The sequence below is a fragment of the Medicago sativa genome, chromosome 5, assembly GCF_051527215.1.
Source record: "Medicago sativa cultivar Bolivia chromosome 5, Bolivia_mono, whole genome shotgun sequence".
In the NCBI taxonomy this organism is placed as follows: domain Eukaryota; kingdom Viridiplantae; phylum Streptophyta; class Magnoliopsida; order Fabales; family Fabaceae; genus Medicago; species Medicago sativa.
The window spans coordinates 41,154,973-41,178,763 of record NC_140753.1 but is presented as its reverse complement, the minus strand read 5'-3'; the positions used below and the strand labels follow the sequence as shown (position 1 = coordinate 41,178,763).

At 39.5% G+C, this 23,791-nt stretch overlaps 1 protein-coding gene, 1 long non-coding RNA gene and 1 other non-coding gene across 3 annotated transcripts; 2 read left to right on the top strand and 1 right to left on the bottom strand.

Annotated features, from left to right (window-relative positions):
* Window positions 1–11,754: 11,754 nt before the first annotated feature.
* On the top strand, window positions 11,755–12,894 carry LOC146922158 (uncharacterized). The gene is made up of 2 exons (XR_015012382.1): window positions 11,755–12,398; window positions 12,501–12,894. It is a non-coding gene; the product is annotated as an uncharacterized LOC146922158 (long non-coding RNA).
* Window positions 12,895–18,943: 6,049 nt separating this feature from the next.
* Window positions 18,944–20,032, bottom strand: LOC146922157 (uncharacterized). The gene has a single exon (XM_085711475.1). It carries the CDS (start codon window positions 20,030–20,032, stop codon window positions 18,944–18,946), a length of 1,089 nt encoding a protein of 362 aa, XP_085567601.1.
* A 531-nt stretch (window positions 20,033–20,563) lies between these two features.
* On the top strand, window positions 20,564–20,670 carry LOC146922156 (small nucleolar RNA R71). The gene has a single exon (XR_015012970.1). It is a non-coding gene; the product is annotated as a small nucleolar RNA R71 (small nucleolar RNA).
* The last annotated feature ends 3,121 nt before the right edge of the window (window positions 20,671–23,791 follow it).

The window sequence follows — 23,791 nt, the reverse complement described above, 5'->3', positions numbered from 1 at the left end:
AACCGAGTGTTGTCTCGAGTTTTAGTCGTCACGCGATACTACACTCAAGTTAGACCTTCCACGGATAATCATGGAGCGAGAGTTGTCTCGTGACACCGTGATATACGTCGGAGAGGTTGCAACTTGGGAACCTTTTTAGAACCCGGTTACTACTTCCTGAAGCCCTAGTTTCACCGGACGCCGCGTCCACCCATGACTCCTCGACTTTGAACTTCAACCCACCATGTTTTCTCCGAACTTGAACATAATCATGCATTCATGCATACATGCATACATGCATAAACTTTTGTCATGCATTGTTATCGAAGGGCTTAGACAAGTTGAATTTGTAAACATTGTAGGAATGAAGAAGACTAAGTCCTATAAGTTCAAGGAAGTGGATTTGGCTAGTTTGAGAGATTTGGCACTCAAGGTTGAGGATCCGACTGGTTTTCGACATCGTTACGGGGCTTTACTTCCTATTCTTCATACTAATGTGGATGAGAAGCTTGTGCACACTCTAGTGCAATTCTATGATCGGGGGTATCTGTGCTTTACTTTTCCAGACTTTCAGTTGGTGCCTACTCTAGAGGCTTATTCTCACCTGATGGATCTATCTATTGCTAAGGGGGTACCTTTCTCGGGACTTGAGAATCCTCCTCCTCCATTGGTTATTGCTAAGGATCTCTATCTCAAGACCACCGATGTCTCCAAGAATCTTGTCACTAAGGCACGTATCCGAGGGTTCACTTCAGAGTATCTTCTTGAGAAAGCTCACCTCAATACCACTTGTCAAGACACTCTCGAGGCTATTCTTGCGCTTCTCATCTATGGGCTTATTCTCTTTCCGAATCTTGATGACTTCGTGGACATGAATGCTATTATGATCTTCCGCTCCAAGAATCCGGTTCCTACCTTGCTAGCTGACACATACCATGCTATTCACGATCGTTCCGGCAAGGGTCGTGGGTATATTCTTTGTTGTGTGCCTCTCCTCTATAGGTGGTTTATTTCGCACCTTCCGAAGTCTTTCCACGACAATCCGGAGAATTGGTCTATTTCACAGAGGATTATGGCTCTCACTCCCAATACAGTGGTTTGGCTCACTCCCGCCTCTAGGGTCAAGGAAATTATCTTCGGTGGTGGGAAGTTTCTTAATGTACCTCTTCTTGGTACCCGGGGTGGAATCAACTACAACCCGGAGCTCGCTTTGCGACAATTTGGTTTCCCGATGAAAGATAAGCCCATCAATCTTGCTACAGCTCCTTACTTCTTTCACTACTCCAATGCTCCCACCGGCATAAGAGAGGACTTCATGGAAGCTTGGTCTAAGCTTCGGAAGAAAGAGGTGAAGCATATGGGTGTAAGGTCCGGTGTTGCTCATGAGGCCTATACACAGTGGGTGATAAACCAAGCTGAGGAGATTGGTATGCCTTACCCTTCTATGAGATATGTGTCTGCATCTGTTCCTACCATGCCTTTGCCTCTACTCCCACCTACCCAGGAGATGTATCAGGAGCATCTAGCTATGGAGAGTCGGGAGAAGCATCAGTGGAGGGCTAGATACTATGAGGCTGAGAACTTGATCATGACTTTGGATGGAAAGGATGAGCAGCAGACTCATGAGGTCTTGACACTGAAGAAAGAGTTAGCTAAGGCTAAGAGAGAGATTGAAGAGAAAGATAGGTTGCTCATGAGGGACTCCAAGAGGGCTAGGGGTGCCCGTGACTTCTACGCACGATACTGCGACTATGAGTCTGAGTCCGAGGATGACGCTTCCACTTCCTATGCTTGAGGATCTCCATTTCCTGTTGTTATTTCCATTTGTTTGTGTTGATTTACATTTTAAAGTCTACCCCTTGGCTTAGCATTTCAAAGGGAATCGTCTTGTAAAACTATGTGTTGGTTATTTGTTTCCCGTTCATGTTAATCGTTGTTTAGTAATGTTTACAAGTTTCTAATTTGTCTAAAAACCCTTCGATAACACAAAAAAAAGAGTCTTTTTTGCATATGCATTCACACATTTCATGCATCATATGCATTCATTGGTCACAAAAAACTTCGCTCGTGCTTATTGCCTCCTGGTTTTGTCCGCCGCAGTCTGAAAAGTGGCTCGTGCTCGCAAAGTGTATCAACCAGATAGAATTCATCAAACAAGATTTTACAAGAGAAGAATCATGGCTAACTTTGAAGAAGAAAATGCTCAGCTCCGTGCCGAATTGGCTGCTATGAGAGAAGACTTGGCTAAGGCTCATGACGCTATGTCCGCTATGATGGCTGCACAAGAACAACCAGCCACATCTATTCCAGTCTCTGCTGAAGTGATTCCCTCTATCCCACTGTCTACTGTGGCTACTGATGCTCGGTTTGTTATGCCCAACGGCCGTCCTTATGGCCTCCCACCTTTCTATTCTCCTAATACTGCTGCTGGTATCTCTGGTTTTGCTGGTCAAGGACAGATTCCTATGACAACTTTTGCTGGTGCAAGTGCTTCTATGCCTCAGGTGACTACTGTTGTTACCGACCCTATTGTACACACTGTACAACAGGTGATTGATGTTGACACTCCGCGTGGACAAGATCCCGCAATGGAAGCTATGAGAAGACAGTTGATGGAGTTGGCTGGAGAACTCCGTGAGGTCAAGGCTAGCCGCGGAAGCAATGGTGTTCCTGCTAAAGCTCGTGATCTATGTTTGGTATCCCGATTTGAGGTTCCTAAGAAATTCAAAGAGCCAGAATTTGACAAATACAATGGAACTTCTTGTCCACACAACCATGTCATCCGGTACGTCCGAAAGATGGCTAACTACGCAGACAACGACGCACTGATGATCCACTGCTTCCAGAGTAGTTTGACAGATGATGCAGCAGATTGGTACACTAGTTTGAGCAAAGACAACATCCACACTTTTGAGGAACTCGCTGCTGCTTTTGAAAGTCAATATGAATTCAATACCCGTCTGAGGCCAAATAGGGACTCTCTTAAAGCCTTGTCTCAGAAATCAGATGAAACCTTCCGAGAATATGCTCAAAGATGGAGAGGGGCAGCTGCCCGTGTTTCTCCTCGACTTGATGAGGAAGAATTAACACAGACATTCCTGAAGACTCTGAAGAAGGAATATAAGGAGAGAATGATAGTCTCTGCCCCAAACAACTTCTCTGATATGGTTACAATGGGAACTCGTCTAGAGGAGGCCGTCCGAGATGGTATTATTGTCCTTGAGAAAGGTGAATCTTCAACCAGTGCACCAAAGAAGTATGGTAATGGTCATCATAAGAAGAAAGAATCTGATGTAGGGATGGTGTCTGGTAACCCATCTGCAGCTGCTACACAATTACCTCTGCCCTACCACTACATGCAGTACTCTCAGCATCCTTTCTTCCCACCATTCTACCAGCAATATCCTCTGCCACCGGGCCAACCACCAGTGCCCGTCAATGCCATCGCTCAGCAAGTGCAACAACAGCCTCCTGCTCAACAGCAACAGCAGCAACAACAGGGTCCCCGACCCAAACCTTCTTTTCCACCAATACCAATGCGGTATGGTGAGCTGCTCCCAACTCTACTGGCCAAGGGACACTGTGCCACTAGACCAGGCAAGCCTCCGCCTAATCCATTGCCTCCCAGGTTCCGACAGGATCTAACATGTGCATTCCATCAGGGTGCTCAGGGCCATGATGTTGAGGGTTGCCTTGCTCTGAAATATATTGTGAAAGACCTAATAGAAAAGGGACGGTTGACTTTTGAGAATAGTGCTCCTCATGTTCTTGACAATCCACTCCCAAACCATGCTGCTGTTAATATGATTGAGGCTTTTGAAAGGGTCCCTGTTCCTCAAGAGGATCCCGTGTTGGATGTCCGCAATGTTGTTACTCCCTTTGTACCGTTACATGTCAAGCTCTGCCAGGCTTCTTTGTTCAATCATGATCATGCTTCCTGTTTAGGATGTCTTCAGAATCCTATGGGTTGTCGTGTGGTGCAAAACGATATCCAGAGTCTGATGGATGACAAGCACTTGATTGCTAGTGATGTATGTGTGATTGGCTTGACTGCTGAGGGTGCAGAACCCCGGAGGGCTGGTGCTAGCATGGCTTCATTGGAAGATGCCCAGAAGGCTGTTCAAGAAGGGCAGGCTGCTGGCTGGGGCAAGGTGATTCAGATCTTGGAAAACAAGCGTAAAGAGGGCCTTGGATTCTCCCCGACATCTGCTGTTTCAAAGGGAACTTTCTACAGTGCTGGGTACATCAATGCTATTACTGAAGATGCTGCTGGAAGTAGTTATGTGCCCACATTTGTTATACCAGGAGGCACTGTGAGAAATTGGGAGGCCATTGATGTTCCCTTAGTCATGCATGCTTCCATGTAATGTGTTTTGTTGCTCATGTTTTTTGTTTTCAAAATAACAATCCTTTCGCTCTGCCCAAGGCGAAAGTGATATCATTGTAAGGGCACGTTTGTTTCGGCATTGCCGTTATCAATAAAAGCTGTCGTTTTTCTCACGACTCTTTGTTTTTTACTTTTTAGTGCCTTTTTCTTGGAAATAATGGTAATGCCAGAAAAAACCAAAACATATGTATTTTTCTTATTAATTTCAAAAATCTGCATGAAAAACTTTTTCTAAAATCATCCCAATCATATTATGCAGATTGAACCACAATAAACCCATTGAACACAGTGACCCTATGGTTCCTCCAAATTTTGAATTCCCTGTATATGAAGCTGAAGATGAGGATGATGATGATGAAGAGATACCATATGAGATCACTCGGCTACTTGAGCAAGAAAGGAGAGCCATTCAGCCTCACCAGGAAGAGATTGAGCTCATCAACCTGGGTACTGAAGAGAACAAGCGAGAGATCAAGATTGGTGCTGCACTTGAGCCAGAAGTGAAAAGGAAGATTATTCAACTTCTCCATGATTATCCAGATGTCTTTGCATGGTCCTATGAAGACATGCCGGGTCTAGATCCCAAGATTGTGGAACATCGGATTCCGACAAGGCCTGAATGTCCTCCTGTCAAACAGAAATTGAGAAGGTCCCGTCCAGACATGGCTCTTAAGATCAAAGCTGAAGTACAGAAGCAAATTGATGCGGGTTTTCTCATGACGGCTGAATACCCTGAGTGGATTGCCAACATCGTACCAGTACCAAAGAAAGATGGGAAAGTTCGAATGTGTGTTGATTATAGAGATTTGAATAAAGCCAGTCCAAAGGATAACTTCCCATTGCCTCATATTGATGTGCTTGTTGACAGTACTGCTCAATCCAAAGTGTTCTCCTTCATGGATGGTTTCTCTGGCTATAATCAGATACGAATGTCTCCTGAAGATAGAGAAAAGACGTCCTTCATCACTCCGTGGGGAACATTCTGTTACAAAGTGATGCTGTTTGGCTTGATAAATGCTGGTGCTACCTATCAAAGAGGTATGACAACTCTGTTTCATGATATGATTCACAAGGAGATTGAAGTATATGTTGATGACATGATTGTGAAGTCAAGTGATGAGGAGCAGCATGTGGTGTATTTGAAAAAGATGTTTGAAAGATTGAGAAAGTACAAGCTGCGATTGAATCCTAACAAGTGTACATTCGGTGTCAGATCTGGAAAGTTGCTAGGCTTCATTGTCAGCCAAAGAGGCATTGAAGTTGATCCAGACAAAGTCCGAGCCATCAGAGAAATGCCGGCCCCTCAAACTGAAAAGCAAGTCAGAGGTTTCCTCGGACGTCTGAACTACATTTCAAGATTCATATCTCACATGACTACTACTTGTGGTCCCATTTTCAAATTGCTCAGGAAGAATCAGCCTGTTGTATGGAATGATGAATGCCAGGAAGCTTTTGATAGCATCAAAGAATACCTGTTGGAACCACCTATCCTTGTCCCGCCAGTGGAAGGAAGGCCTTTGATTATGTATCTGTCAGTGTTAGATGATTCAGTGGGTTGTGTTCTCGGTCAGCAAGATGAGACTGGTAAGAAAGAGCATGCTATCTACTATCTGAGCAAGAAGTTCACCGACTGCGAGACTCGGTATACGATGCTTGAAAAGACTTGTTGTGCTTTAGCCTGGGCTGCCAAACGCCTGCGTCATTATATGGTGAATCATACAACTTGGTTGATATCCCGAATGGATCCAATCAAGTACATCTTTGAAAAGCCTGCTGTTACTGGAAAGATCGCGCGTTGGCAAATGTTGTTGTCTGAATATGATATTGTATACAAGGCTCAGAAAGCAATCAAGGGAAGCATCCTTGCTGAGCATCTTGCTTGTCAACCTCTTGATGGTTACCAGCCAATTAAGTTTGATTTCCCTGATGAAGAGATCATGTATCTGAAAGCAAAAGACTGTGAAGAACCACTGATCAATGAAGGGCCGGATCCCAATAGCAAGTGGGGATTGGTGTTTGATGGTGCTGTTAATGCTTATGGTAAAGGAATTGGGGCCATCATTGTAACTCCGCAGGGGCACCACATTCCTTTCACCGCTCAAATAACTTTTGAGTGCACAAACAACATAGCTGAGTATGAAGCATGCATCTTGGGCATTGAAGAAGCCCTTGATTTGAGAATTAAGCACCTTGACATCTACGGAGATTCTGCACTTGCTATTAATCAGATAAAAGGTGAATGGGAGACTCATCATGAGAAGCTGATCCCATACCGTGACTATGCAAGACGTCTGTTGACATACTTTACCAAGGTCGAGCTACACCACATCCCTCGGGATGAAAATCAGATGGCTGACGCTCTTGCTACTCTGTCTTCCATGTTTCGTGTCAATCACTGGAATGATGTGCCCGTAATCAAAGTGCAGCGTCTTGATAGACCCGCTCATGTGTTTACCATTGAAAATATGCCAGGACAAGCTGATGAAGATGGGAATGATAAAAAGCCATGGTATTATAATATCAAGCAATTCTTGCAGAATCGTGAATATCCACCTGGTGCTTCCAACAGAGATAAAAAGACCTTGAGACGATGGGCTAGCAGATTCTTTCTGGACGGAGAAATCCTATACAAGAGGAACTATGACATGGTCTTGCTGAGATGTGTGGATAAACAAGAAGCTGAGAAATTGATGCATGATGTACATGATGGTACTTTCGGAACCCATGCTTCGGGTCACACTATGTCAAGAAAGCTGTTAAGAGCCGGTTATTATTGGATAACTATGGAGCGTGATTGCCACAAACATGCCAAGAGATGCCACAAGTGTCAAATTTATGCTGACAAGATTCATGTGCCTCCACACGCTCTCAATGTTATCTCTTCCCCATGGCCTTTCTCTATGTGGGGCATTGACATGATCGGAAGAATTGAACCAAAAGCTTCCAATGGACATCGTTTCATTCTAGTGGCAATTGACTATTTCACCAAGTGGGTTGAGGCTGCTTCCTATGCAAATGTGACCAAGCAAGTGGTTGTGAAGTTTATCAAGAATAACATCATCTGTCGATATGGTGTCCCCAACAAGATCATCACTGACAATGGTTCCAACCTGAACAATAGTATGATGCAAGCTTTATGTGAAGAATTCAAAATTGAACATCACAACTCTTCTCCTTATAGACCTCAGATGAATGGTGCAGTTGAGGCCGCTAACAAGAACATCAAGAAGATTGTTCAGAAGATGGTCACTACTTACAAAGATTGGCATGAAATGCTACCATTTGCCTTGCATGGTTACCGTACTACAGTGCGCAGTTCAACCGGGGCAACTCCTTTCTCTCTTGTATATGGTATGGAAGCAGTTCTCCCTCTGGAAGTGGAGATTCCATCTCTTCGAGTAATCATGGAAGCAAAATTAACTGAGGCTGAATGGTGCCAAAGTCGGTATGATCAATTGAATCTGATTGAAGAGAAACGTATGGATGCTCTGGCTCATGGACAGTCGTACCAAGTGCGAATGAAGAATGCTTTTGACAAGAAAGTCCGACCTCGAGAATTCAAGGAAGGCGAACTTGTATTGAAAAGAAGGATAAGTCAGCAACCCGACCCAAGGGGCAAGTGGACACCTAACTATGAAGGTCCTTATGTTGTCAAGAAGGCTTTCTCTGGTGGTGCTTTGATTCTTACACACATGGATGGTGTTGAACTCCCAAATCCTGTTAATGCCGATATAGTCAAGAAATACTTTGTCTAAAAAGAAAAGAACAGCGTGGTAGGTCGAAAACCCGAAAGGGCGGCCTAGGCAAAAATGCGCTTCCCGGTGGATCGAAAACCCGAAAGGGCGATCCAGGCAAAAATTAGGGACAAAAAAATGAATATGAAAAAGCTCGCTGAGATTGTACGCAACTCAGGCAAGAATGAGCGCCTCGATGAGCCGAAAACCCGAAAGGGAGGTTCATGCAAAAATGAGGTCAATAAAAGACAAGTAACTATATCTGGCAAGTCACCATCACCCCTTGGGGCATCTGCAATTGTCAATGATCATCTTCATCAGAGGCTTCTGTGATTGTGAATTCAAAATTTCTATGAAATGTAGCGGTCATCGTGTTCAATGTATCACCAACCAATAAAATTACCATTTTCCAAGCTTTGTAAATCCGTGAATTCATGCCTTTGGCTGACTTTCACTCTTATACATCAATTTGAGCCTTTCTACTGTTTGAAATTCTATTTTCTTTCTACTTTCAATGCTATATTCAAAACATTTTCCTTCTATTTGATAATATCAATGTCTGAAACAAACATCTTTGAAAATTGAAAAATCTTTTTCTGGCTACTTTGAAAGCAAACTTGAGCAATAGGGTACATTTCAATGAAACATGCATGAATAAATGAATGTCAATGTCTATTTCAATACATGTTACGAGCAGGTTACTCCCCGGGATGATCTGTGGTCAATGGCAAGAATGAAAAAACAGAATGAAAAGTGAAAAATGAAAAATGAAAATGAAAAGCTCGCTAAGTTGAAAACCCGAAAGGGCGGCTTAGGCAAAAATGAGCACCCCGCTGATTGACAACCTATGAAGGCAATTCATGCAAAAATGGGGCAATGAAAAGAATCTATTCCCCGGTGAATCGAAAACCCGAAAGGGCGGTTCAGGCAAAAATGGGGTTTGAAAATGAAAGAATGAAAAATGAAAAGAATGTAAAAGCATTGACCACAGATGCAAACATCCAATGTTTACCCAGCACTGACACGCCTAGCAACGGCGATCTGTATCCAAGAATCTTCCGAAGGTTCCCTCCTCCACAAGTTTTATTGCCCTCAGCCATGGTTTTGATACGTCTCTCAAACGACGGTCTCTCCAAAGAGGTTTTCCCCTGTGAATATGTCGCAGCACGAGCCACTACGTGCCCAATCTTCCAATGTCTTGTCTGCCTTTGTGAAACTTTCTTGTCAAGTTACAAACCAATCATGCATTTCAAGCATTCATACATGCATAATCATGCATTTTATGTGCTCATACATCCAATAATCTTGCTATACCATACATACATGTTGCATATCCAACTGTCAACTGTCAAATTCAATGTCAATGTCAAATGTCAAATGTCAATGTCAATATCAATGTCAAATGTCAATGTCAATATTCAATGTCAATGTCAATATCAATGTCAAATGTCAAATGTCAATGTCAATATCAATGTCAAATGTCAATGTCAATGTCAATGTCAATATCCAATGTCAATGTTAATGTCAATATCCAATGCCAATGTCAATGTCAATATCCAATGTCAATGTCAAATGTCAATGTCAAATGTCAATATCCAATGCCAATGTCAATGTCAAATGTCAATGTCAAATGGCAATGTCAAATGTCAATATCCAATGCCAATGTCAATGTCAATGTTAAATGTCAATGTCAAATGTCAATGTCAATTTCAATTGCCAAGCCAATGTCAATGTCAATGTCAATGTCAATTTCAATTGTCAAGCCAATGTCAATGTCAATGTCAATGTCAATGTCAATTTCAACTTTCAATTCAATTCAAATCAATGTCAATTCACTCTCAATTTACTCTTGGGCCAACCAAAATGGTCATGTCTATTTTCAAATCAAGTCAATGACAATTTACCCTCAATGGGTATCTTGTTAAACCAGACTTTCAATTTGTATCTTGTTACTGGTCAAGTGCCAGGTTCGATCCAAAAAAGAACCACTTGTACCTGCTTATATACCTATGCTTCCGGACAAACGGCAAGTTCGATCTAAAAGAACAGTTTGTACCCAGCTTATGCTTTGTTATCGGTCAAACGGCAAGTTCGATCTAAAAGAACAGTTTGTACCCAGCTTATGCTTTGTTATCGGTCAAACGGCAAGTTCGATCCAAAGAACAGTTTGTACCCTTTGCCTATGTTTTGTTATCGGTCAAACGGCAAGTTCGATCCAAAGAACAGTTTGCACCAACTTACATGTTGTGATATTGATCAAGCGGCAAGTTCGATCCAAAGAACAGCTTGTATCTACCTTTTGTCTATATTTCCGGTCAAGTGGCAAGTTCGATCCAAAGAACAGCTTGTACCCGTTTCTTGTTTGTATTTCCTCGGTCAAGTGGCAAGTTCGATCCAAAGAACAGCTTGTACCCGTCTCTTGTTTGTATCTCTCGGTCAAGTGGCAAGTTCGATCCAAAGAACAGCTTGTACCTGTCTATTTGTTGCCCGTTCTTTCTACCTTGATGTCTATAAATCCCTTGGTGGTGTGACACAGCCCGTAGATTCCGGTTCGATTGTCTTGCATTCATAAATGAAATGTTGCATGGCATTCATGTCTTTGAAAATCTGAAAACGTATTTTTATGTCCAAAAGCAATGCAAATGTTAATATTTAAGTATCTTCGTCCCGTCAACTCTAAGACTTCGTCTCTTGACTCCCCGGACAAAGAAACTTAAATAGGGGCAGCTGTTATACCCTAATTTTGGACCTAAAAATACTTATTCAATTCTTCTTTTCTTGCATTATAAGTCATTTGAACTGTATCTGATCAACTACATCTTTCTCTGCATTTTATTTCAATATTACTTGCAAAATTCACATAGAAGGGTATTTTAGTCATTTCCTGCATTCAACTCATTTTAATCCTTGAAAATTGTTTGAGTCTTTTAAATTGGTTTGTATAAGTCCTTGTTTCAATCTCATGTCAAAATTCATTTCAAAAAATATCAGTTAAGTCATTTTTTAGTCAGTATAGCCCCTAGGGGCATTTTAGTCATTTCCTGTGTTAAAATTTCTTTCAATCTTTTAAAAATTTGTTTAAGTCCTTTCAAATAGTGTGAATAAGTCTTCATTTCAATTCTATGTCAAAATCCATTTTAAAAATTGCATTTGAAGTCATTTTGAGTCAGTTATGCCCCTAGGGGCATTTTAGTCTTTTCATGTCTTAAAACCCTGTTTAAAATTCTAAAAATTGTCTCTGAGTCTTTTAATTCGCTTGTATAAACTCTCGCTTTAATTTCCTGTTAAAAATCCATTTTAAAATTTCATCTGAGTCATTTTTAGTCGTTTTAAGCCCCTAGGGGCATTTTGGTCATTTCACATAATATCTCTGTTTCATTTTAATCTACTTTGTTGTTTTTAATTGTCTCGCTTTACGTTAATTTTCAATTTACTTTTTCAATTCAATTTTAGTTTAATTTTCATTTTTAGTCCGCGCACTTTTGTTATTTACGTTTTAATCCCTTTTAAGTTTGTTAGAGTCCAAGTGCCATGTGTCCAAATGTTATTGGTTCTTAAGAGTTTGTTAGAGTCCAAGTCCATGTGGCATTTCCTCATTGGTTCAAGCATCCCTTTCATCACCTATATAAGTCAAAGTCTTGGTCAATTTTACACAACTAATCATTTTTTCTTCCACCAATTATTTTCAACTAATCATTTTTTCCTTTTTTCTCACTAATCCTTTTTTACACAAAAAATCACAAAAAAGATTTTTCTTTCCCTCTTCTCTCTAACCGTGTTTTCTCTTCTCCTCCACCATAACAAACTTCTCCAACCACCTCCATCACCACCCTAACAAACTCTAACCACCTCCATCTTCATCTTCAACCACCACAACAACCTCCAACCACCATCAAACTTCATCTTCAACCTCCATAACCACCACAACACCTCCATAACCACCACTCTCCTCCACAACAACCTTCAACCTCCACCAATTCCACCACCGTAACCACACAAATTCACATGATATTCTTGATCCACACATAATCACAAACACTTCACAATTTCCTCAACCATTTTCGGATTCAATTTCTTCACACTAATAGTGGTACAAACAAAAACCATAACAACAACTCCTTCATTTTCGTCACTAGCAAGCAAAACCGCGAAACAGAGCGGAGTAAGAGAGAATAGGATTCGGTTCGAAATTGCAACGAAGAAGCAAGCAAAACCGAGCTTAAACAACAACTTTAAGTAGCAACAAGTTTGAACCAAAGCAAGAAGAAGAAAACGAACCGTTTCAGAGATTCAAAGAGGTAGTTCTTCACTTTTATCTACACATTTGCTTGTTAGATTTATGTTGTTTGGTGCTTGATCTTGTATTTTTAAGGCTGGATTTGGATTTGTCTTTGAAAAAGATGCTTAAAACGTAAACAATTTTTTGGAAACGGCGGAGTTTTAAGTTCCGACGCGGTGGTGCCACCACCGGCCACCGCGCCGGAAGTTGCAATCTCGCCGGAGAAGAAGGAGGCTGGGCAGCGCTTATGAAGGAGAGGGAACCGTAAAACAAGTGAGAGAGAAAGGCTTTTGTGAAGTGAGTTTGTATCTCACGTGTTACTTCATTCTTTAAAGCCATAGTTCCATTTAATTCTATGCATGCAAGCCCATACTTTTACTATGTTCCCTCAGCCCAAGTTAATTCCTGTTTTACGTTTTCACTATCTGCACCTCACTGCTTCTCTTTGTTTACTCTTATTTTGTGTTAAAAACCTCTAAGAATTGCTACATACTTTAATTCTTCTCTTTGATTGATTCTTCTATGTTAAATTTTCACCTCTAAAAATCTGAAAAAGTATTTGCCTTTGTTTCTTGTATTCGATTTTGGTTCTTTTCCTTTTTTAGTGTTCTTGTGGATTTTAGATGTACATGAAACCTTATGTGTTCTTGAGCTTTTTTGTGTCAATTGTTACCTTTGGAAAGTATATAAAAATACATGTGATTATAGTTTGTCTCATTCTCCTTGTGGATTCGTTCCTTCGTTTTTGCCTTGAAATGTAAGGATAAATGTAATGAATGTGCACATGAAAATTGCTATAAAATTTTGGTGTCTCTCGATCTAATTGGTCTCTAATACTTTGGTTTGGGAAGCATATTATAAGCCTTCATGATATAGAGACCTTAAGATTGAGACTTATCATTATCTTGTAGTAATCTTCTAAGCACGTTATCACGTTTGTTGTTGCATCTTACTTCCAATTTGTTAAACACTTTCTTGTCTTCAAAAACACTCCAAATATATGCTTGATGCAATTTTTCTTCTTTTATATTTCTATGCGAATTTGCCTCTTGTGTGTTCTATGTTCCTATACTTTTTACCACTTCAAGTGCTTATAAAAACTCTCCAAAAATTCTATGTGATTGTATATACTTCTAGTGCATTTTGTTAGTTTTTGTTTTCTTGTTTTTTCTACCATTTCTTTTATGCAATATTTCCATCATTTCATGCATTTTTGTCCACTAACCCCTTTATTTCCATCTTGTGTTTTTTAGCTTCATTTTCCTTACCATTTAAAATTCATGCAAGAATTAGAATGTAAAACTTAGGAATTTTGTAATATTTTACTTCATGCAATTTTTTAATTTCTTGCAAGACCATAGAATGTATCTAGGCTAATGATGTAATAAGGACAATGGACTCTAATAATGTACACCGACACAAGCACCGACACATGCACACACTTCACTTTAGATAAATAGCTAGAATATGCATGTTTAGATGTATGTTTAGGATTGTATGTCTAGATGAATGTTTAGGCTTTATACTTAGAAAAAATCAATTTTCCAAACAAATGTGAACAACATCACTCAAATACTTTTCCAAATAAACCTTGGGATCCAACATCCCATTGAATTTCTTTTTTCCATTTTTCTTAATCAAATTTCAATGAAAAAATAACCATGTTTAGACCATATTTTGCAAATGACTAATTCAACCTCACAATTTCCCAATCTCATGCCCTTGAGGCCTCTTACTATTCTTCAAAATCCAATTTTCAAACTTAAAATCAATCAACAAAAACAAAAAACATTTTTGAGAGAGAACTACGGTGGATTTGATCCCTTAAACGGGTACGTAGGCAAGGAACAAAATTCCTTCAATTCAATTAAAATAAAAATTCAATCATCTTCTTCTCCCTCAAATTCTTCACTTAGAAACTCTTAGGTGTAAATAACATTTTCAAATAGCATTTAAAAATAAAGCGCGCGCGTAGAAATTAAAGACGGTTCCTATAGGATACTATAGTCGTTATGGGTGCCTAACACCTTCCCGTAGCGAAAACAACTCCCGGACCTCGATTCTCAAGGGTTTTGCTTACTTTTTCCCTTCCCAAGAAAAAATAAGATATCAAAGGTTAAAAAGGTTCAAACGTAATCAATGTTTGACACCCAAAAAACCAAGATAAAACAGATTTCAAATTGGTTCTTCATAGGACAACAACCAAATCAGGCAAAAGATCATTGGTGAAAAATCAAGCTTCAACAACGACTCTTTGATGTGCTGGCAATTTCACAACGTCTCTTTCACACCTCTATATAAAGGAGTGAAGACTTAGAGTTTTGGTAATGCTGAACGAAAGACTCTCAATATTTTTACAAGTGTCAAACCTCTGCTGAAATTGTTCTGCATTCACTTAGAATTTCTGTGTCTCAAAGTCATATCTGAGAAATTCTTAAGTCCTAGAGTCTGTATCTGATTTGTATTGTGAGCACCTCTGATTGTATATCAGGTGTTCAACCTTAAACAATTTTTTGTGTAATTTTGTTTGTCTAGAAGTCTCTTGCAGTTGTGCTTGAGCATAGAAGTCTCTTGATTGTGTTCTTGAGCATAGGAAGACTCTTGCAAAGTATGCTTGAGCAAAGGAAGTCTCTTGTTGTGTGCTTGAGCAATTGTAATCAGATATTACATTCTAGTGAAATCTCCTTGGAAGTGCAAGGGGGACTGGACTACTTCCGGATTGTGGAAGGAACCAGGATAATTGCTTTGTGTCGTTCTTCTTCTCTCTCTCTGTTTTATTCCGATGCATTTAGATTCTGATTATCACATCAGAAGCTGTCACACTTAGCTTCTGATCAGTGTGTTCAGTTTTTAGGAGAAACGAAGAATTTTCCAAAAACACAATTCAACCCCCCTTCTTGTGTTTTTCTCACCTTCAGTATTTGCTTTGAAAATCTGTTACAACAAGCTCATTCGATTGTATGAGCTAGACCGTCATTGAAAAAGGTTATGTATGGATGAAGAAAGTAATGAAGAATTTTTTTCTATCATGGAGGAGTGGAATGGTATTCAAGAATGTCTCAAAAAAGTCCCTTACCAAATGAAACTACAAATCAAAGATATTTTGTGCCAGTTAGCATTTCCTAAAGCCACAACGTTGTCTCCACCTTCAAGAAAGGTACCAACCAAAGGAGCAAAGAAAAAAGTGAAATCTAAACCAAATGAGACATCGACTAGTCAAGTCCAATCTTCGTGCGAGCGTGTTGATTCCCAAACTAATTCCCAAACTAATCACAACGCATATTATATTAAAAACACTAATTATTGACTCATCAAACTCCCCCACACTTGAATCTTTGCTTGTCCTCAAGCAAAAGGCATAAACATAGCAGCATAAAACAAGGTTAATATATGACAATACAATTAAAAACTTATGTGTCCTCAAAGGCTTTATTTCAAATGTACACTAATAACAAATTCAAGCATTTCTTATGCTCCTATTCAACCCAACAACAAGTCTTAAGTGAGAGTGTGAGTGTGTGTGTGTGTAGTCCAGCCGTTTTCTTGCTCCTATATAAGATAGATATTATGAGGAAACAAGTTCTAATCTTAGCACTAAACCAACCGAGAAAAGTCCTTTCTTTATTTCATATAAGAGAGATGGGAATTAATTAGATTATTTTGACAATTTAAATGTCTTAGGGGACTGCAGATTGCTTAAGGGATACCATCTTCACGTAGGAAGTCAGTGAGGGGGTATCCTTTCCCCCTAGAGTCAATGATGCCCCCTAAGTAGTGCTACAGAATTATAAGTTAAAAGACACCATCTTCACGTAGGAAGTCAGTACGAGAGTATCCTTTCCCCCTACAGTTAATAATGCCTCCTAATTATGCATTTGATTCTTTCCTCCTTTTACGTAGGAAGTCAATGAGGGAGTATCCTTTCCCCTTAGATTCAGTGATGTCTCCTTTATAAATATATTTGCTTCTGCCCCACTTTGATTTATCTTTTTATTTCCCACACAAACTTATACTACTTTTACTCTGAAGACTTTTAAGGGTTAATGTACCACTAAAATTAGAATGTGCTCCTTAAAATACCTACTCATACACTCGCTCAAGGGATGCAACTTTGTGCTTTTCGCATTGGAGAATTTTTTTTCACAATAAAACAAGATGTGGGTATAGCAAGAACACTTAAAACACAATAATTTACTTTCATGTACAAAAAACAACCATTTTAGAGAAGACAACAAAAATTTATGTCATAATTTATAATAAAAACAAACCGCTTAATCATGCCTTTCACAACAAAACATAACAAAAGAATTAAAGTTCAAGGGAGTTTGGAAACACTACGAAACAAGACACTTTATTAGCCCCCCCCCCCCCCCCCCCCCCCCCCCCCCCCACACACACACACACACACACACACACACACACTTGGGATAAGCATTGTCCTCAATGATTAAAAGAAGAAAAAGAAGAATAATAAGAAGAAGAGAAGTAAAGAAGAGTAGAGGAAGAGGAAAGCTCACAATTTTATTGAGGTCCATAAGGTGGACCTTAGAGGTGAAGGTGTTGCATCCTGTTTCGGAGCATTTGATTGTTTTCTTCATTTATTTGATTGCCCCTTTGGACATCGTTTCTCAGCCCGACCATTTCAACACCTTGTCTATGTTGCACAGTGCTTATTCCTTGAACCTCAGTTTTCATCCATGCCCACCGTTCATTATTATAGCTTCCACCGGCTTTTTCTTCATAGTGCATGTGTGCACATACCTCCTCTTCATCACCACCATCATCACTGTCATTGTGTACATGTGGGTTAACGCCAATATAAACCAAGTTTTCTACCACCTCTGGATTAGTAATGTCCGGATTAGGTAGAATAATCAAGCAATTAGCATTATTGACTCTCCACATATATTGGTAATTGTGAGAAGGGCCATGGATTCGAAGAAAAGACATGTTAGTGAGGGTATCTAACTCTAGGTAGTAGTTTCCCTCAATCATATTGATCCCTTTGTTCACATTTACCCCAAATTTTCTAGCAATGAAAGTGATGATTCCACCTACCACTATATCACCTTTATCATCCGGTTTCTTTCTAGCAATTGAAACAAGATAATCAAGCAAATAATAGCAAATGTTAATAGGGTGGTTATAAAGCATAGCCCACAACATAAACAACTCATCAGTCTTAATCATTCCCCCTTTTTCCTACCCCAGATGGTACAAGCCATAACCCTTTGAAGGTACCTAAGCACATGGTTGTGAATGTTACTAGCCTTATTGGAGCGGGAATTATATTGGTTAGAACCGGTTATGCTCTTCCAAAAGGCAACGGGGTCGTAGTCGGCCGGTCTTAAACTTTGATCCCAAGAGTCATGGATATACCCCGCATTTGCGAGGCAAAGTTTGGAACAAAAAGCCTCCAATGACATCTCGTAATCAACATTTAAGAGCCGGAATGCGACCCTATGATCGGGGTTATCCGTCTTCGACCTATCTTTAGTAAAAGAAAGAGAGCTTAAGAACTCATAGGTGAAGTTTTCAAACCCCCTCATAGGTTTCAACATCTCGACCAACCCTAGTCTATTAAACAGCCTAATCACATGTTCATCTATTCCTAGTCTATCCATAGCATTAACATCAAGGTACCTGCAAGGAGAGATAGTTCTAGAGATTAGAGAATTATACCTATTCCTTTGCTCTGAATCCTTGAATTGGATCCCATGATTGCAGGTTGTTGATTTCTTCTTGCTTGCACCACTTCCGGAGCTTTCAATCTCCTTACCTTTCCTCTTTGAAGCCATTTCACCTTAGTTTGACTTGGAGTGGGTTTGGGTGAAGGTTAGGGTTTGGCAAATTTTTGTGTGGGAAAGGTTGGTTTGTTGATGGGGTTGGGGTTTAAGTGAAGTTTATGAGTTGAATGATGGAGATTTGTGAAGAATTTGTTGTTTTTGGGTCAGGGTTTAGTGGATTACGAGTTTGGTGGAGTTTTGGGTTTGGATGGATGAATGTTTGTTTTGATTTATTTATGTTTGGAATGATGATTGGAGATGACTTGGTTTAGAAATTGTTGAATTTGGTGGAGTTTTTATGGAGTTATGAAGGTTTGGAGTTTGGGTTTTAATGGAGTTTTAGAGAGAAGTTGGGTAGGAGAAAGAGTTGTGGTGTGAGAATGGGAAGAAAATGAAAAAATAAATAAATAAAGGTATAGGGGCCAGGATATTGCGTACGGCCGTTGTGCGCTAGTTTAAGCCATTTTGGGTGGAATTGGAACATCACAGAGGCACAGTCGTGCCTCCACAAGCACGGGTTGTGCCTGTCCTTCTACCATTTTGAGTTTTTGGGTGGTTAGGGGTTGGCACGGCCATGCCATCACAGGCACGGACCGTGCCAGTCTTACTGGTAAGGGTGGGCAAAATTTTCTTCTTTTTTTCGCATCATATTCGGACAAAAACCTACAAAACAAATAAAAACAACACAAAACAAAGAAAAATAAAGCGATTAAATCCGTAGGTTGCCTCCCACAAAGCGCTCATTTAGAGTCATTAGCTTGACGGTTAGAAAGCGTCCTTAGAAAGGATCAAAGAGATCATATTGTGTAGATGACGCTAGGAAGCGTTCTTTCACATCATGATCTTTAATCATGCAACAAGAATAAAGAGTGGGACCTTTCATAACATTTTCCAATTCAAATCCTACCATCTCATCACATACTTGAAAAACAATCCGACTGTTCTTAACATCTATGATAGCTCCTACAGTAGCGAGGAAGGGTCTTCCTAGAATCATAGGGACATCGGGGTCCTCATCAATGTCAACAATCATAAAATCAATCGGGATGTATATCCATTCTTTCTTAACGGGGATGTCCTCAACAAATCCAACTGGTTGGATAGTAGAACGATCAGCTAACTTCAAGGTCATCTCGGTAGGTTTCAATTCTCCTATTCCCATCCTCTTAAAGAGGGAAAACAAGCTAACACTAGCCCCTAGGTCGCACATGGCTCTACCTATGGTCTCACTCCTAATCACACAAGGAATGGCAAAACTACCTGGGTCTCTAAGCTTAGGAGGCAACTTCTTAATGATTACACTACTTTCCCTAGTCAGAGCTATCGTCTCATAATGCTTTATTGTCCTGTTCTTTGAAAAAATTTCCTTTAAAAACTTAGCATATAGAGGCATCGGAGACAAAACTTCCGCAAAGGGAATATTAATGCAAATCTTCTTAAGTATACTGACAAATTTATTGAATTGTGCCTCCAAGTTAGGCTTAGCAAGACTTAATGGGAAAGGGACTTTGGTTTTATCAACCGGGTTCTCACTTTCTATTATGGCTTTCTCACCTAGAAGCTTGACACTCTCTCCCTCAATGTTTTTAGCCTTAGAAATAATATCTTCTAACTTACTATCCCCAAAAGAAATAGCATTAACATGGGCTTTGGGGTTGGCTTCGGTTTGACCAAGAAAGACCCCCGGTGTTTGAGAAGAAGCAGCCACTTGTTGGGACACTTGGGAGATTTGAGTTTCAAGCATTTTAGTATGAGTAACAATAGAGTCTACCTTAGTATTGAGTTTGGAAAGAAAATCATTCAGAAATCCGATTTGGTTTTTGAGCTCTTGGAGCTGTTTAGCTTGGTTCATGACATGGCTTTCCATTAAAATTTTCAAACTTGATTTTTGAGCGACTCTCAGTTTGTTTGCATAGCCAGGTGGTGCTACTTGTCCATAGGAATTTTGAGGGTTTTATAAAAGTTTTGGTTTTGCCTCATTCCTTGGTTGTATTGAGCATAGTTCATTTGCTCAACACCATTAGTAGCACTACCTAGCTGGCAATCAACATCAATATGACTAAATACACCATAAATTTCACAAGAAGGGGATACAGGGGCAGGTGTGACAACACTAACATTCATTTTTTCAATCTTAAGGGTTAATGAGTCAACCTTAGCAGCAAGATGATCAAGGTTAGAGACTTCGTACATACCTGCCTCTTTTTTAGAGGGTTAAGAAGCAGTGATGGCTCTCTCATTGGTCCACTGACAGTGGTTCTGGGCCATGTCTTCCATCAAATCGTATGCCTCTGTATAGTTTTTGTTCATTAAAGCTCCACCTGCAGCTGCATCAACAGTCATCTTAGTGGTATTTGATAAGCCATTATAAAAAGTGTGAACTATGAGCCACTTCTCTAAACCATGGTAGGGACAAAGTCTAAGAATTTCCTTGAAATGCTCCCACACATAATAAAGAGATTCCCCATCTTTTTGATTGAACCGTGTAATTTGGTCTCTTATTTTAGCAGTTTTGGAAGGGGAAAAGAGGTGCAGCCTTACGGCTTCTTGATTCGCTTTCAAGGTTCCACCGAGTCTTAGAAACATTGAGATATGCAGATTTGGATCCTCAATGGGTGATCAAGAAAACTGATTTTGCTGCACCAAGTTAAGTAGTGCAGGCTTAATCTCAAAGTTGTTATCCTCAACCGTTGGGTACACAATAATAGCTTGTGGCTCTTTCGTAGAAGGTGTTGCATACTCTTTGAGAGTGCGTTCAGCCATAGCAATATTATTTCGTGCTTCTCTCTTTCTTTTATGCAAATACCTTTTGATCTCGGGAACAAATTCACCAAGACTTTTAGTTCTTCGCATAAAAGAGCAAGAACCCAAGAAGTTAACGGTCAAAGAAAGAAAGAAAGAAGTAGTAGAGGAAAAAGAAAAAGAAAAATTCTAATCACTAAGAAATAGTTAATCAAATTAGTTAACTAAAACTTGATGAGAAAACCGCAAGTGCACGGTTCTACCGAAGTAGCAAAAAGAGAGTATCGTTCCAACAAGGAGTTGTTTAATTCAATTAAGTTTGGTTGATGATTAGAAAGAGTTTAGGTTACAAAGTTGGATTTTTCAAACGGTTGAAAATAATAATAAAAAAAAAGAGCCTTGGGGTCATTGGTCCGTCGTGGCGACAAATCCTTCACAAATCAAACCTTAAACCTAGAACTTTATGTTAGACCTTCTTTCTAAAGATAAGTTTCTCTTTAGCCTATCACATCTCCTTTAGGTCTCAGTGAGTGTGTTTCTCTAGCAATCACGCCTATTTTCATGGTTGATTGCTATTGAAATCCTTGAAGCTCGAAACTTTATTGTCTCAAGGTTTGCTAGACTATTTTCATGTTTCGCAATCAGTAGGAATAAAATCATAGATCTCTCTTCCCTTTATGCTTGGAGGACTCTGAACCCAAGTTCTGAGAGTCCTTACTTTATGAAGATTGTTGTCAATGCCTTTTAGCCAGTCTTGGAGCTGTTGCTGAGCTAGGTCTTGTTCATCTATGCAAGTCCTTTGAAGTTCTGACAAGACAAAGTCAACTCTCTCCTTTAATCTTTTTCATTGACTTTCATAGCTCTCCTGATGGACAAGATTATTTCTCTCTTCAATAAGCTTGACCAGCTCCTGACCTATATCCTCACATACATGTTGTAATAAAGTATAATCTAGGAATATGGTTGGTGGTAAGGGTATCTTTGTAGGTTTGAAAGGAGCAATAGGGACAATGACTAAGGCTGATGATGTTTGGATATTTGTCGCTGGTGTTTGAGTATCCTTTCATTGATACTAGGAACCATAGGCTCAAAAGGAATTGTCTGAGAGGGCCTTCTGTAGGTCTTGGTTGTTGTTGAATGGCCTTTTTGAGTGGATGGATAAAGTTTGCCTAAGTGTATATCATCAGTATCAGTGGATGATGATAATGAGGTGGATTGGGAGGATAAAGATGGGGTAGTGTCTGATTCTAACTCTACTACATCATTAGTATGTGAGAGATCAGGATTACCTTGTGCATCAGCTTCTGGAGCAGCAGCTTCTGATCCAGCAGAAATGTCCTCCTGGACACTGTAACAGCCCGATTTTTGCTAGATTTATTTTATTATTTATTTTTGTGTGTTATATGTGCTCTTATGTGATTATTTGCCTCTGTGTGTATTTTTGTTCGGGAATTGTAGTATTCGGTGTTAGAAGGGTATTTTATTCATTTTGGACTCAGGGGTATTTTGGTCATTTCATGAGAAAGGGTAATTTTATGATCCCAAAGTTTGTTTAAACATTTCCAAACATGAAAAGACACTCAAAATCATGCGAAACTTGCACCAAAACATCCTTACAACAAAAATCATCATTTGACTCATTTTCATGAAAACTTCAAGAACAATACAAATTCATAGCAAACTCAATGATTATGATTACCCAAGGTTTCAATCATCAACAACAACATCTCACAACATCAACAACAACTAATCATAAATTCATCAATAATTCATCAACAACAACATCTCTCAACAACAACAACAACCAATCATGGGTTCATCAATATTTCATCAACAACAACATCTCTCAACAACAACAATAACCAATCATGGGTTCATCAATACAACAACAATAACAACCAATCATGGGTTCATCAATAATTCATCAACAACAACATTATATCTCACCAATTATGAGCAAAAACACAAGTATACATATATACATAACTTGAACATGTAATTTCATCATCAACAACTCAATTAACATTCAATTCACATGCCCAAACATTGCATCAAAAAATAAGCACGAATTTTACCATTTAATTCCACAATAATCAATTATGCAAATAAGCACTTATGAAAAGAATTAGGGTAGAAGCTACAACTAAGTAATTATGATCAAAGACTAACCCCCTTACCTTAATTCTTCACAAACTCAAGCTAGGGTATCACTTTAGCTCCAATCCTCTTGAATTCTACCTCCCTTTAGCTCTCTCTAGCTCTCTTTCTTCAACCCTTTCTCTTCTCTTGCTCTTTCTCTTTCTACCTCTTCTCCTAAATGTCAAATGCTGGTAAAACCCTATTTCTCTATTAACACTAGTGTTTAAATAGGCTTTACATAATTGGGCTCAACTCACAACTCCTTAATGGGCCTAACCCATTTCTATTCTAACCCAAAATGTTACTAATAACTTAATAGTAAAATGTAATACTAACGGTCACTTACCGGTAATTAAATAATTACTACACTCTCTCTAGCAACTTAGTAAAATAACAATAATCTCACTAAGCTCCAAAAATAATCCTCATCAAAATGATGAGCTTTTGTTGATGACTTGATTAAAGATTAGATATGTCTGTTATGCTATGATAATAATGTGATAGCTTGAACTGCAAGTGATAGTATTCTAGGAGGGATGGTTATGTATATGTGATATGTATGAATCCTTGAATGCTTATGTTTTCATATGTTGATTATGATTATGATTAATGTATGGATGGGTAGACGTTGTGTAGGATTAGTCGCTTGGTGAGTTGCTTGGTGGATGTTTGGATAGCGAGAGCTTTCTCCGTTGTCGTGTCTTAGAGTCTAGGATAGGCTCTGATTAGGTGTTTATCGCTGTTG